We start from the raw sequence: 15,021 nt of genomic DNA, 5'->3' as shown, positions 1-15,021 counted from the left end.
ATGTTTCCTCGAGCTTGGGATCAGAGATATCCGAACAGTCGCGGTATGAAGGTGAGACAAATAGAAAAGCTTAACTGCTTTCAAAGCCCGCGAGAATTGCAGATATGGCCGGTTAGTTAAGCCGGTTATGCGATCCCGACAGTCTTCAGTATCCATTTTGACAGTAGACAATCATCAAGCATTAAGAGAGTCCCTGAGTGTAAGGCTAGCTAAGCATTTCTGAGCCACAATCCCATTTGGACCCGCTGGGCTGGGGCTCGGGATGACCTCTCGGCTCTCCCGGTCGCTACGGAGGGTCCGGGCTTGCTCAGAGACGATTTTATCCCCTCCAAGTTCCGCACAATGCAATGAAGGGTCCGATCGAAACGCGTAATAAGAGGTGTCTTGCTCGGTCAAACACCCGACTCCAGTATTTATGTCAGAGTTCAAATCGATTTGTTCATAATCCCGAGTCTTGAAAAGTAAGACATCCGATGAAGATCAACCCTCTCCGCCGACCCTTAGGTTGATTACCACGGTTTTTGCCGTGATGCTGGAAGGGTTCCCTGCTAGATTCACATTACTGGTGGAAAATCAATTTCATACAGGAGATACGGGTGAAGTGACCTCTAGAAGAGTAAACACTGCGTGATGAAAGGTCCACGATCAGGATGGAAGATATTGAATGGAGCAATAGCTGGTTAGCCCTATAGCCAGATGAATGAGGTTAAGCCAACCGATTTGGGCAAGCTCTGCGAGCATGGGCGAAATGAACCTCCCGAGTCCTACTTCATACGGACTACTTCCAGCTATTATTCTATGCCACGTGAGCTGAAGCCTGTGGAAGGATGCGCCACTAGCCAAGGCTGGAAATCTTTCCGGCTCATCATGCTCACTAAGGCTTGAATCAATCAAGCTTCGGCCCCCACGCCGCTCCGACAACCCCAACTAACCCCAAAGCGCACAAGCATGATCCTGATGATGTGGATCGCTCACCACCTCACAAGATCAGATCACTGGCAAAGAACAGTTTCATTCACGGAGTCAACTCCATGGCCCCCCTCACCGTCAACACGGAGCTGAAGAGCCGTAGAACAGCCGAGTGCCGTTGTGAATAACCATCTCCGGGAGAAATGATAACCGGTTTGGAAAGATATAAAATCAAAAAGGGAGGAATGCATAGCATTGGAACTGGATCTCATCATCACCGTTCTAGTCCATCAATTTGATTCCTCGACCCAACACAACAAATCGAATCTCTGCTCCTCAGTCACCGCCACCTCTCTCTCCCATAACTCTCCCATAGAACATGAAGCCCATCTTCGCCCTCTGTGCCTTCGGCCTCCTTGCCATCCAGGCTCGAGCCGCTTGCTACAAATCCGACACTTACTGCTCTGACTGGGGAGCCAAGGTGTGCGAGTGTGATGAAGGGTACCTGGTACGAGGTTTCTTTGAAATCGGGGCAGTCTTTCTCAGCGGAGAAAGTTGAGATGGCGTAAAGCTAATTTTGGTTCTCTTCTGTATAGATGGAGTGCGAGGAATACCTCGTCTCCGAGGTGGATGGCGAGGGCGGCGAATCGTACGCCCTGTGGACGAGGATCAAAAATTGCCCCGTCCCGGCCGATGGAGGGCTCCAGTGTGTCGATGGGGCATGTACCTCTTGAGTGGCTCGGGTACGGCATGTTCTGTTTGTTTCGTTTGTTCACGGATGACTGGACGTGTCTGGATGAGCCCTCGGGGTGAAAGAAGAGGGGCGAAGCCACCGGCAAGGAGAGGCCGGAAGGGTGGAATAATTGAAAGCTCAGAGGACGAGTAGGACGGGGGACGAAGCTTTTCGAGATGCGACAGATGGAATATGAACAACTTAGTCTCTTGGTGGATAAGAAGGATTGGTAGTGAGAATAATCAGCAGACGAAAACTTCTTGACATCGTCTCCGGGGATAATAACATAGATCTCGACAAACGTAGTCATATCTATAGTTGTTACGAGTCTGATACTAAGATGGTCTTTAAACTCAATCCACCATACAAAGATAGTAGCATCTCTTAAACTTTTATTATAGAACCTTTGTTGCTATTATGCTCCTACTCCAGATATTAACTAACAACAAGACCTAAGCATGTCTAAACACGACTAACAACAGCACGGAATCGAAACTAGATCGCCACCGCATTCTCACACTGCGACCTACCTGTCAAAGCGATGCTATATATCACAGTAAGAAGATACGAACTCAAGGCAGCAAGAGATCTCTATTTGTCGAGTCAAGCACGTAGTTTCTACTAGTCCTGATGGTGTTCCAATCGACATCAAGAGACTTATAAAATTTGATTAAGACCTTTTGGGCTGTCCAGGGCTAAGAATAAACTGGGGATAGCTATTCTGGACGACAGGGCTCTCAGGCAACTCATGTGCTCGAAACTTAAGATACACCGCTTGGCTTGAATGTAATATTAGATGAAACTGTTCTGTACTCTACAATTCTATTATCTTGTTGAGTCGTAGGTTCGGCGCTAGTGCAACCCGTTCTGATATGATGAACCCCTCTCCAAGACGAGGCTAAAATATGGTCATATTCACTAGAACAAAGAAAAAATCAAAATCCTTCTTTCCGGAACCTTAAGCCAAGATTCAAGGTGAATAGTATGCAACGTTTTAGGTCAACATTCACAAGGACCAGGCTACCAGAGAGTTCCATATAGTAGAAAGGCTATATAAGACCCATCATCCTCTTTCCTCAACCTCAACTGAAATTCTCTTTCATCCCCATCCACAACGCCCACAACACCCACAACACCGACATTACTTCCTTTCATCCAACCACCGTCTGACACCATGTCATCCTCAGAGACCTACGAAACTCGCTACAGCCGATACAAACGATCGACTCGAAACGTGGCGATATGGCTCGCGGTAACCGACCTGGACTTCAAGCCCCCCAAGCAGGGCGAGTACATCCTCACAGCGAGTCAGTTCGTGGAGCTGGCGAACAACATCGTCGCCTGCAAGTATGCAGACCACGTCCCCGGGCCGATCGTCAGTGACCTTCGATACACCATCGACAGCCGTCGGGCCCAGTCCAAATTCTATCAAGATGAGGGCTCGGCGTCGTACAAGTCTCACCAGCACTTCATCCAGCAGCTCGAGCAACTTTACGAGACCTTGCGTCCTCTTATACTAGACGACAAGAAGACACCTCTTGACGCAGACGATGAACCTGACACGGCTGCGATGGCGAATCGGTTCGATGGACTTAAAATTGAAGAACCCTCGAAGGAGTTCCTGGATGCTTCAGACGCTCCCGCGCGCTCCACCTGTCCTACTGAGAATTTCACCGTCGAGGATTCTACCGATCGAGAGTTTGGAGTCCTCCTACTCCTCCAAGACCTCTGGTCGATCCGTCAACCCACCCAGAAAACATGGGCGGATTACCGCCAGGGAAAATGCACCCTCGAGGCCGCGGCCGTGACCACCGATATCGCGCTCCACGTCGCTGCGGAAATTTTGCATGAGGGCCTAAAGCCTTTCAGCGAGGACCTCCAAGGTTTCGACAAGATCATGACCAGTATCCTCCAGGAAATGTACCGCACTGCGCCGCAGGATCGACCGTACTGGCACGAAGTGGTGAGGAACTTGCACATGGTGGCGGAGACTCTACATTTCGTCATCGGAGGCTGGAAGGAGGATAGTGATGGCGTGCTGTCCGAGGGGACGGCGCCGGTCTTGGATCTCAGCCGAGCCCTCGATGAGATGACGGACAACGAGCGAGGTGTTGTCGCCTTTGTACTGCTAAAGGAGGTGGTTCGCGAATGCGGCTTGTGGGGCGTGCATCACCCGCGTCTCTGTGCCACGATGGACTGGTTCACCATGATGCTGGGCCACGGATTGTCGCAACGCGCGATTAACTACGAACTCGCATTTGCCGGCCTTGTTTACATTGACATTCGTCTCGCGATGGGTGCGGAGGTCGCCCAGCCCCGTCTGCAGCTTCAGGAGTGGACTCAGTCGACCACCGCTCTTATCAAGCAACTCTCCAAAACAGGCGCTCCTGGCTTGGAACAACTGGAAGATTTCATCAGGATTACCAAGAAGGCACTCGGGAAGGACCATGTCAACGCTCGACGCGAGTCGCTCGGCATCCCAACGGAACAACCCTTCGGACTCTTCTCGTGTCAGCCCCTGCTCGCCGGGAAACTGCTGTGGCTCTGGAAGGGCTCCCTGTATCGACGCCTCCTTATTTTGACCAGATCCCGGGGTGTCCTCTTGGGGATGTTCTATCTCTACAACGCCGTCGCCTGCGAGGGCCTGCTGCCAGACGGTTGGACCTGGCCCGCCTTGCAGCAGCTGATCGACACTCTCAATCCTGTTTTCCTTGGAGGGAAGCTTCCCACGGAGCGTGCGCGGTACAGATCCTCCCTGCAATTCAGCCTCAGTCCGAAGGGCAGGGCGCGCTGGGTCGATGATGGCCTGATTCCGCTGATGAATCAGATGGTGAGCAGCTTGCAGAACCTCCAGCTGCACTGGACGTCCCAAGATATCCAGCGCGTGCTCGCCGACTCCAACAGGTCCACCAGCACAAAGAAGACCGACCAGGGTCCGCCGCCGCCGGTGTATGAGGTCCTGGACCAGCTGCGCCGCAACCTCAATCTCGAAGCCGATCGACTCAGTCTACCCTGGCTGCAATGCCACCTCGACGCCACCAGAATTCTCCAGCAGGTTCTCAAGAACGAGAAAGAGATCCGCAGGTCCCCACTTATCTCTCAAGACGATCTCCTCGTCGGCGTTGCGGTGGTGATCTTTTCGCACAAGAAAGAGCGCAAGTTCCTGGGCAAGGTTGCGCAGATTATGAAAACTGTGCTTGAGTCGAAGTAATCTGTAGGTGGTCGATATTATCCTGTCCATTCAGCTCCACATAAACTCACATGTTACAGAGAATCATTGCTTAGCACACAGACCAAGAGTGTTTTGCATGAAGCTTGTGGGGTTGGTGATGCTCAGATGTTGAGCTAGTATCTACATGTCTCTAAGTTTGTTTAGGATATGCTTTTTGCTCTCGACTCAGTTGGACAGTCACAAACAGAGTGAAATTCAAACAAAATTAACCATTGTAGCGCGTTACCCACCCCCCACTCAATCTGCAGCCTCAATGCCCGAAGGATAGACCAAACCGTTCTGCCTACGCACCTCGTCCATCACCTGCATGATAAGGACTGACTCATTCAGCCCCGAACACACGACCCTCCTTCTCCCTTCCACAACCGCCATGGCCGCCTCCTCCGCCTCCCAGAACATGCCGTACCCCTCGCCCTCGGCCCCCATCCCCGCAACGGAGTATCTGTTGTACCAAGCACCCGCCCGACCCGGCCCCGGCTGTGGCCAGCTGCGATCTTCAACGGTCGAGTCAGCTAGAATCAGCCTCGTCCGCGTGGGCCGGAAGATAGGCGGCCAGACCTGCAGCTCGCCCTTGCTGCCTTGGATGAGCACGGCGGGCCCGCTGGTGCCCTGGCCGTCGATGTCGTTCGCCTCGCGGAAGCTGGTCGTCGCGATCCCAAACATGTTTCCCCCTTTCGTGACGTCGCGAGGGAAGGTTAGCACCACGGTGGCTGTTTTGTTCACCACTGTGGGGTTACCCCACCCCTGTGGATGGGTACTTTGCAGTAAGCTAGCAACTACCCGCGGAGCTGGAGGAGAGAGTTCACTGCTGCTTGTCTTCGACGGAGGGATCTGCGTGGTGTATAGGGTCTGGAAGAGCCAGGTCAAGCTGTAGATTCGCCTGTCGAGCAGGGCGCCGCCGGCTAAGGCGGGGCTCAGCATGCGATGGTCGCGGGGGCAGGTGTCCTCGGGACGGAGGTCCAGGACTTGTCTGCAAAGACTCGGTGCAGGGTGCCCAGTCGTCCCGCGGCGATGGTCTCGCCCACGCTTCTCAGGAAGTCTTGAGCACGCGCGGCTCCGGAGGCACTAGCCGCTGCGACGACGGTATGTTTGATCGAGGTGACGTAGCGGGTGGTGGGGTCGACGAGCAGATCATTCGTGAATGTCTCGGCGATGCCGCCCGTCGCTGGCTTCGATTAATTCGAGTTCGTGAGGAGAGGGGCGAGCAGACTTACCCAGAATGCCCCATCGGATGGTTCGTGGCTCCATAATTACCATGTATTGCTCTGGAGTCTCATACTACAAGTGAGAGTGGCATTGAATGGGCTTATAGTCTTCCAATCCGATGGAGGAAACTGGAGGAATTCCCGTCTTAGGGTTCGTGCGGCGGGTTTCCCTTTTGGGTAATCATATTCCTCTCCGAGGTCAGTGCAGCGGATCACCGGACTTTGGAACATCCCCCGCATACTGAGTTAGCTTGAACTAATCCATGCGCCATACAATTCAGTGCGGAATCCCTAAAGGGAGATTCGCTTCGACATTGGTTTTGTCTGTATTGGACCTTGAGATAAAAGGAGGAGTCTTGCCGTGTTCACATCCGACGCTACGAGCTAGCACAAATATTCCCGTTCAAAGCCAAAGACACCGACAGAACACGGTCATAGCTTACAACAATCACAGATTCAAAATTCATAGACACCATCATATTCGGCATACCTAATACTAACAATAAATGTACTGTGACAAGGGCAAGAAAGACCCTCCACCACCAAATCAATTCGAGCAATCCACAGTAACAGTCGCAGTCACGTAGATAGTCGAGACCACCTCGTCACTCTCCGCCGCGGGCTGCGTCACTGCGGGCGCCACCGCCGACGAGACCGTATGGGCTACGGCGGTCGCAGCCGAGTCACCCGCCGACACGGTCTGTGCAGGCACGACGGCCGTTCCGGTACCTACAACCCCAGCACCCGGAGCGGTGGGTGCCGCGGTTTGGGTGGCGGTGATCGGGCACACGGTCGTATAATCGACCAGAGTCTCGGTGATCACGTACGTGCTGTGCGCGGAGGCCGGGCAGTTTGTGACGGTGGACGGGCAGGCGGTGATGGTTGAGGTGCGGGTGGTGAAGAATGTCGAGGTGGTCAGGAGCTCGCCTTCGGGGTCTGCCCCGGCAGAGGCTGTAGGCTGGCCGGCAGGCATTGTGGCGGGGCAGATGGTGGTTCCGATGACCACTGTTTCGGTCGTAAGATAGGTGGTGCGCTCGCTGGCCGGGCAGTTGGCCACGCTTGACGGGCAGGCTGTCACGGTTGCGGTGCGGGTGGTGAGAAGCGTGGATGTGACGAATGCGCCGGTGTCTGCGGAAGCAGATATAATGGTGGTTCTGCTTTCCTGGGCGGAGATTGAAGGAGTGGCTGTGGGGATGATGAGTTGTGAGGAGCTCACGTGAGGTGCGCTGGACGGGATTCTGCCCGGTTGGGAAAGAGAGGTAGCGAATGTCCGAATTGGGGATGAGGTGAGTCCGGGTGCTGAGGACTGGCCGGCCGAACGTGTCACGACCGGATGAGAGGAGGCAGCGGAGACAACTGGGCTAGATGATTGAACGGAGGAAGACAATGATCGTATGGGCGAGCTGCGTGGCGGGATCACGGAGTTGGCCGTGGATTGCGATGGTCTTATGACAGGAATCGAGACACTCGAGCTGGCAGAGACGACCGACTGAGACGAGACAGCAGGACTCGACGCAACCGCACTTGAGCTTGATGCCACGGACACTGTGGGGGTAGCCTGAGCGGAAGACATTGCAGAAGGCGACAACGTGGTGGGTGTAGATGCCGGACTGCTCGGTACTATTGAAGACGAGATCGGTGAAACAGTACTGGAAATGACCGCCACGGACGAAGCAGGCGACACGGATGATGGCGTTGGTGAGGCGCCCACAGCACTACTGGGAGGAACACTGGATGGCGAGATAGCCACCACACTCGTGGTCGGGGTAACCACCTCCGCGGAGGTGGTGCACACCTGCTGGGTGGATACCGGCAAGAGGAAATTATCCAAGTCAAAGGTATAAGTGGTATAGTCGTTGCAGGAAAACAGGAACATCATGGTGTGCGAAGAGCTGGTCGGGGTGAAGGCGGCGGTGTAGGTCGCCCACTCCGCCTCTTCACCACTGAGTATCGCAGCCGTACTGGTTTCATCGAAGAAGTTGCTCCATCTATCCAACATCCACCCGAAATTGCACTTGTTGTAGATGGTGGGAATACTCGCCGCCGCAGCGGTGAGCTTGTAGTCTACCGACAAGGAATAAGTCTTCCCCACCTCCAGCCCAGTCACGGTCTGCTTGATGTATTTCCAATAGTAGGGGTCCGCATTGATAGACCTTGGTGTCGCGTGTCAGCAATTTTCGTCCTTAGCCGAACACTTATGCGAGCAGACGACTTACAGGTAATAAGTGCCATCCGACGCATCCCCGGAAAGGACATCGCCCATGGTCGTAGCCGTCGCCGAGGCGATCCAGGCAGTCCAGTCCGACGCATCGCCAGTCTCGAAGGACGGGTTGGAAAAGGCGTTGACAACCTCATTGCTGCAGGTTACGCTGGCGGTTGCCGTGTGCGCCAACAAGCCGGAGATGACGGCGGTGGTAAAGAGTGACCTTGCCATGGCCTATTCAGAAAAGAGTGACAGAGCAGTTGGAGATGACGGCAGGCATGAAAAAGGGAATTGGGCCAGCAGAGAAAAGGGACGCAGGCTAGAACATCAAGAAGCACAGAAACTCGACAGTCTTATAGGGGCGAAGTCTTCTTGTTGTCTGGACCCTGGATATCTCGAGGCAGTAGATATAGGCGATGCCAAGGCGCATCCTGATTGGTGCGCGGAGACCCCGAGACTTTAAGCAGAGGGAATACGATCGACTATTGATTTGGAAGTGGAGTCCATTTTGCCACAGCCCACTTGGCAGTGACAGACTGTGCCTGAAAAGCGATGGGCCACGGGTGGATGCAGATTCTCCAGACCGGGATTGTGGAGGCTGACCTTGAGAGCCACATGTAGAAATATGTAGGATGAGTGGGTAAATTATGTGTGGGTGACAATCTAATTACACTAATTACAATGGCAGTAGGTTGTTTTGTTTGCTTATGTAGAGTGCCTAGCCTTCCATTAGCTGGGCAGCTCACCGCCTTCGGCCGGCAGTTAGATAAATATTCAGATAGCTTAAATCTATTTTTTTTATACTTTTTTTAGATTATAAGCCCTTTTTTTATTTAATATTCTTTCTTCCTCCAGAGCGTTAACTTTATTAATATTTTATTAAAAAACTTTATATTTATTAAATTTATATTATTTATAATATCTTTTCTATTTTTTTTAATTTTTAGATTCTTATATATATTAAGCAGCGCTGCAGCCAGCTGATTAGTAATCAGAATATTTCTAATATATATTAAAAATACCAGACTAGAAAGCTGCTTCGAAGAATAGAAATACTACTATCTAATATTATATATAATATAAATAGAAATATAAAGTCTTTTTTAATAAGCTGCTAGACTTTCTATCAGTATTATTAATACTTTTTATAAATAAATAAAAATAAAATATTTAATTATATGTTATTAAAATAAGCCTCTACTTTTACTATACAGAAAATCTTATTAATAAAATCTTACTATAATTAGCCCCAGATAAGAAATACTTTAATATATAGAAATAATAATTAATTTTAATTAATAGATAACTTATAAATTTAATATTAAAAAATATACTTAAAAAATATTTAAATTAATTTTTAGAGCTTAAGTACGCAGATAAGATATTTACTACTATTTATAGAATTATTTATAAAAAAAAATATATTTAAAAAACAGATTATAATTATTAGCTTTCTAACTATAAAGTCTTTATAGTATATAAAACTATTATAATTTATTAATATATTTTAATATAAATATTCGGATGCTTGGGCTTTTAGCTATAAAATTAATATTTATATTACTACTTTTTTATACTATTTAAAAAACAACTTTTTATTATAAATAATAATATGCGAAAATAATATTAATAGAAATAATAACAGTTTTTATAATAATACTAAATTTTTTAATCTAGTTATTTATTTTAAGAATATTATTAAAAAGTAAGAAATAGATATTAGTTATATAAATATAGTTCTATAGATGCTTAAAAAGAATAATAAACTAAAAAATATAATCTCAGCGAATATATTAAAAAAGAAATAAAAGAATAATATTATATAACTACCAAAGAAACCAGTAGATAATTAATCTAATAATTGATTTATTTAGATTTAAAGATTATTTTTATATAAAAAAAAGAATAATAAATATATTTTTTATAATAAATATAAATATAGTATTAATTTATACTTTCATTTTTATTTAAATATATATTTTTAGAAGTAAAAATTATAAATCTATATATAATACTATAAATCTTCTACTGCAGAAAAAAACCTCGCAGCTGCTGTATATTCTTATTATATTAATATATTTATTAGTATAGCTGTTGCTAAGAAACCTAGTAGAAAGAATTATTTTATTATATAAATATAAGATTTTGATTCCGGATATATATTAATACCAGACTTTAATTTTTTATTACATATAAGATATAGATATCCGAAGAAATATATTAATATATTAACTCCTCTAGCAGTTATAATAAAACCGAAAAATATAAAAAAATTAAGTTATATTTTAATATTTAAAATAATAAAACAGTTAAATTAATTATAGAAGTAGAGTATAGTCCTGATATTTTATATAGTCTGCTATCAGCATAGAAAATATTTAATAATTATAATATTATTTAATATATTAAGAATTATAAAATTAAAGATCTTAATACCAGTTATATTATTAAATATATATAAAATAGTAAAATATTTATTATTAAAATATATAATAATAATAAATTATTTAAATATTTTCAAGTTACTATTATTAATTTATATTTTTTATACTATTATTTAGGCTACGCAGGCAAGCCGAAATTAATTATTATAATAAAAAATATTAATAATAAAATAATCAGTAAGCCGGAGTTTAAATAAAGAATTTATAATATTATAAAAATATATAAAAAAATATTATAAAAATTAATAATTAAAAAGCAAAGTCTATAAAATATCTAGAGTTATAATATTTAATATTTAAAGTCTATAAAATTTAAAAATAAAAAATACTACTTAATTTTTATTAATTTATCTACTGGCCGCGTGAAGATCCGTCTATTAAAAAGTTTTAAAAATAAAGCTAGTAACATATTAATTATATTTAATAAATAATATAAAAATATTACTAGTTAATATATTATAGAATAGCACTTTAATAATAGCTATAAGTTTATAAAGTTTAGAAAATAGTATAAGTCTAAAAATATTATATATTTTATATCAGCTTTATATTACTATTATTAGAATATTCATATAGAATAATATAAATAATATATTATATTAACAGCTAAAACCATACTAATTAACACCGGTCTGTTAGAATACTTTTAGTTAGAAATAATTAGAATAATAGTTTATATTATTAACTGTCTGGTTTTACCGGACAAGAAATTATTACTAATCTTAAAATAATATAAATATTTTAATATTAAATTTAATACTATACTAATTAAATATATTTATATATATAGCTATAGAATCTATATTCTAATTAATTTTAATAATTCTTAACATATTAAAAAATATAAACTTAAACTATAAATATAGATCGGCTATTTTATTAGCTATAAAAATAACTATAATTATATATTCTAAATTTATAAATAAAAATCTAAAAAAGTTATATACTCTGATAATATTAAGTTTCTTAAATAATATATATATAGTAATAATTATAATAATAGTATTAGAAATATTTTTATATATTTTTCTACTAGTTTTTTCTTGCTACTAGAAAACTAAAATACTATCTGGTCTAAGCCGCCGAAAAATAATAATAATCTAATATTAATACAGCTAATTATATATAAATAGTAAACAGCTTTATTAAATATTAATAAATTACTACTCTATAAGTAAGTTTAAATTTAGACTCTATTTTTTTATTATTTTTTAAAATATTTTATATATATAACTATAAAAAAGGCTATTACAGACGCTTTTTAAAATATATAAAAAAATAATAATAAAAAAAAATTTTAATTTATAAATAATAAAGTTACTTTTTAAGTTCTAACAGCAAGGGTTTATCCAAAGGTATTTTTAATAATATTAAATATTAAAATAATTTTTTTTAAATAAAAAAATCTAATTAGTTTTTTAAATAAAAATTATCTCTGCTTTTATTATATACTATAGATATCTGGTTTTAAGATTTTAAATAAAACCCGTTTCTACTATTCTTATATATTAAAAAAAATAAAATTTAATATTATAAATATAAATTATTCTACTTTTTAAATAACAGATAGTTCTACTACATCTGTAGATATACTACAGTAATCTTAATACTATAAACTATTATTATTAGATATTATTATATATAAAATCTTATTAAATTTTATTATTATAGTATATATATCAGCAACAGCTGATAATACTAATTTATACATTTTACTATATAATCTAATATATATATATTTAAATATTAAGATTAATATATTAACTATTTATATATAATACTTATATATATTTAATTTAAATAATAATTTCTAAGAAATATTTAATAAATATATAATAATCTAAAACTATTACAACTGATAAGATTCTTATAATAAATATAGCTAAAAGTATAAAAAAATATTTTAAAACTATATTAAAAAAAATAAGTTTTATAATTTTATAAAATATGTTACTACTATACTACCGAAAAACCCGCTGCCAGAGCTGCTATATATACTAATAATAAATATAAAATTATATAATACTAATATCTTACTAAAGTTATATTAAATTATAATTCTAAAAATATTTTAAAAGTTAAAGTAAAAAATAATTAATATAACCACTAAGATTCTACAGTATATAACATCCACAGACTTTAATCTTTAGATTAATTAAAATATTTAGCTGATATTATATATCGCCTAAAAGATATACAGATAACTAACACCAAATCTAAATAAAAATATTATTTTTATAAAAATTATAAATTCTAGCTATTACAAATATTAGATTATTTAAATAAAAATATACTATATAAATAGTCTGATTTTAAAAAGATATTTTAATTATATAATATAATATTTATATATATTAATAAAGTCTTAATTTTAAAGACCTATAATACTACTAAAATATCTTCTTAATAATCGAATTAATTAAAAATAATAAAAACTAAATATAATAGATAATAAAAAAAATATATTTACTTTTATTAACCGGCTGTCTAACGCCTGTGTTTTTTTTAGTAAATAAATATATACTATAAAAACTAATAACAGCAGCTAGATATAATATTTTAAAATATATTAAATAATATATAAAAACTATTAACAGCCCAGTTTTAATTTTAAAAATAATTATATTCTAGTTTTAAATAATACTATTTTAAAGCTTATGATTACTACTATTATATTTTTATAGTTATAATATATTTAGTATAATATTATTATAATATATCTTAATATTAAATTTTAAAAATGATTTATATATATATACCAACCGACAGGCTTCTGCAAATTATCTAATAAGATTTAGTATTTAAAAAAATATTATATAGTTTTAAATAAACAGTATTTTTTTAAAATAAAATAATTAATAAGATACTTTATATATTTAGTTTTAAACTATTAAAATAAAATATCTATATTTATATCCGCAGAAAAATAATTTTACTTTTATATATAAATAACTTTCTTCTTACTATATCTAATATAGTAGAAATTAAAGCCGTACTATATAAGCTTAAAAAAATTATATAATTAAAATATTTTAATAAATTATTATAGTTTCTAAATATTTTTATATATTAAGATTATAATACTAAAATATTAACTATTAGTTAACAAATTTATATATATAAACTTTTCATAGACTATAATATAACTAATTATTATATAAAAAAAATTCTTATAGATTTCGGATACTAAAATATACTATATAAAAACTTTAATTTTATTAATATAAACTAATATAAAAAAATATTAAAAAAATTAAATTAGTTAGTAATAAGAATATATATTAATATTAAGTATATTATATACTAACTTTAATATTAAGTAGTCTTTCTGCAGTTAATTAATAAGAATACTATTAAATATATTCTATATTATCTTAAAAATTCTATATTTAATATTATATACAGCTGTAACTATAATAAATAATTTAAGATCTATATTAATATTTTATATATAAATAATAATAATATAAAATCTATAAAAATCTATATTATTATATATATAGAATCACCGGTATTATAATTTATATATAAATAGACGGTCTTAGTAACTTTATTTATATTAACTAAGTATATAATATTTTATAAAATATTCTATAAGACTACTTTTCTGCATAAATCTACTATAAAACTAGATCTATTTATTAATAAAAAATAGTTATATATATAAATTTTAATAATATAGTTAATCTTATATATATATTTATAGTTCTAAAGTTAATATAGTAGATTAATATTAGATTATTTTATATAAAAAATATATATTAGAATAATAAAATAGATTTTTAGTATATTAATATAAAAAAAAATTTTATAAATAGTTTTACTAAGCCGCTTTCTACAGTAGACTTTATATTATTTAAATACTTACTTAAATAAGTAATTTAAGTATTATTTATATTATTTTATATTTTTTAATAATATTATTATATAAAAAATTAATTATATTTTCCGCGATTATTTTACCGGTGGCAGTTATCGATCCTGTTTTATATAATTACTCCGGTATTTTAATACTAAAAAAATAATTTATTTTTTTTATTATAATAATTTTATATAGTTTAAATAATTTTAAAATATTTGGGTCTTACAGCAAGCTAAAAAGATATATAAAATATCTAATTTTTTATTAGCTAAGTAGCTTACCGTCTTCGGCTGGTAGTTAGATAGATGTCTAGATAGCTTGAATCTATCTTTCTTTACGCTCTCCTCAGCTCGGTTTGCATCTGTCGTGCCGGCTGTTGCTCCACTCCGATGCTCGCTCGGCTCGGATAACCGCCAACAGGCCCCGAGTCACA

At 38.6% G+C, this 15,021-nt stretch overlaps 4 protein-coding genes across 4 annotated transcripts; 2 read left to right on the top strand and 2 right to left on the bottom strand.

Annotated features, from left to right (window-relative positions):
* Positions 1-1,288: 1,288 nt before the first annotated feature.
* Positions 1,289-1,643, top strand: BO66DRAFT_335539 (uncharacterized protein; the record flags this gene model as incomplete). Its single annotated transcript, XM_025644247.1, has 2 exons — positions 1,289-1,417; positions 1,506-1,643. The coding sequence occupies 2 exons, from the start codon at positions 1,289-1,291 to the stop codon at positions 1,641-1,643; spliced, it is 267 nt and encodes an 88-aa protein (XP_025498605.1).
* Positions 1,644-2,816: 1,173 nt separating this feature from the next.
* Positions 2,817-4,853, top strand: BO66DRAFT_443711 (uncharacterized protein; the record flags this gene model as incomplete). Its single annotated transcript, XM_025651528.1, has 1 exon — positions 2,817-4,853. The coding sequence occupies one exon, from the start codon at positions 2,817-2,819 to the stop codon at positions 4,851-4,853; it is 2,037 nt and encodes a 678-aa protein (XP_025498604.1).
* A 258-nt stretch (positions 4,854-5,111) lies between these two features.
* BO66DRAFT_406126 (uncharacterized protein) lies at positions 5,112-6,122 on the bottom strand (the record flags this gene model as incomplete). The annotated part of the gene is made up of 2 exons (XM_025649003.1): positions 5,112-5,776; positions 6,089-6,122. 2 exons carry the CDS (start codon positions 6,120-6,122, stop codon positions 5,112-5,114), a joined length of 699 nt encoding a protein of 232 aa, XP_025498603.1.
* Positions 6,123-6,562: 440 nt separating this feature from the next.
* BO66DRAFT_432509 (uncharacterized protein) lies at positions 6,563-8,592 on the bottom strand. Its single transcript, XM_025650648.1, has 2 exons — positions 8,296-8,592; positions 6,563-8,232 (listed from the first exon to the last, which is right to left on the bottom strand). Exons 1-2 carry the CDS (start codon positions 8,511-8,513, stop codon positions 6,627-6,629), a joined length of 1,824 nt encoding a protein of 607 aa, XP_025498602.1. The 5' UTR covers positions 8,514-8,592; the 3' UTR covers positions 6,563-6,626.
* Positions 8,593-15,021: the final 6,429 nt, after the last annotated feature.

The sequence above is a fragment of the Aspergillus aculeatinus genome, assembly GCF_003184765.1.
Source record: "Aspergillus aculeatinus CBS 121060 unplaced genomic scaffold BO66scaffold_74, whole genome shotgun sequence".
NCBI classification, from domain to species: Eukaryota; Fungi; Ascomycota; class Eurotiomycetes; order Eurotiales; family Aspergillaceae; genus Aspergillus; species Aspergillus aculeatinus.
Note: the sequence above shows the minus strand (reverse complement) of the source record. Positions and strands in the feature narration are given on the sequence as shown.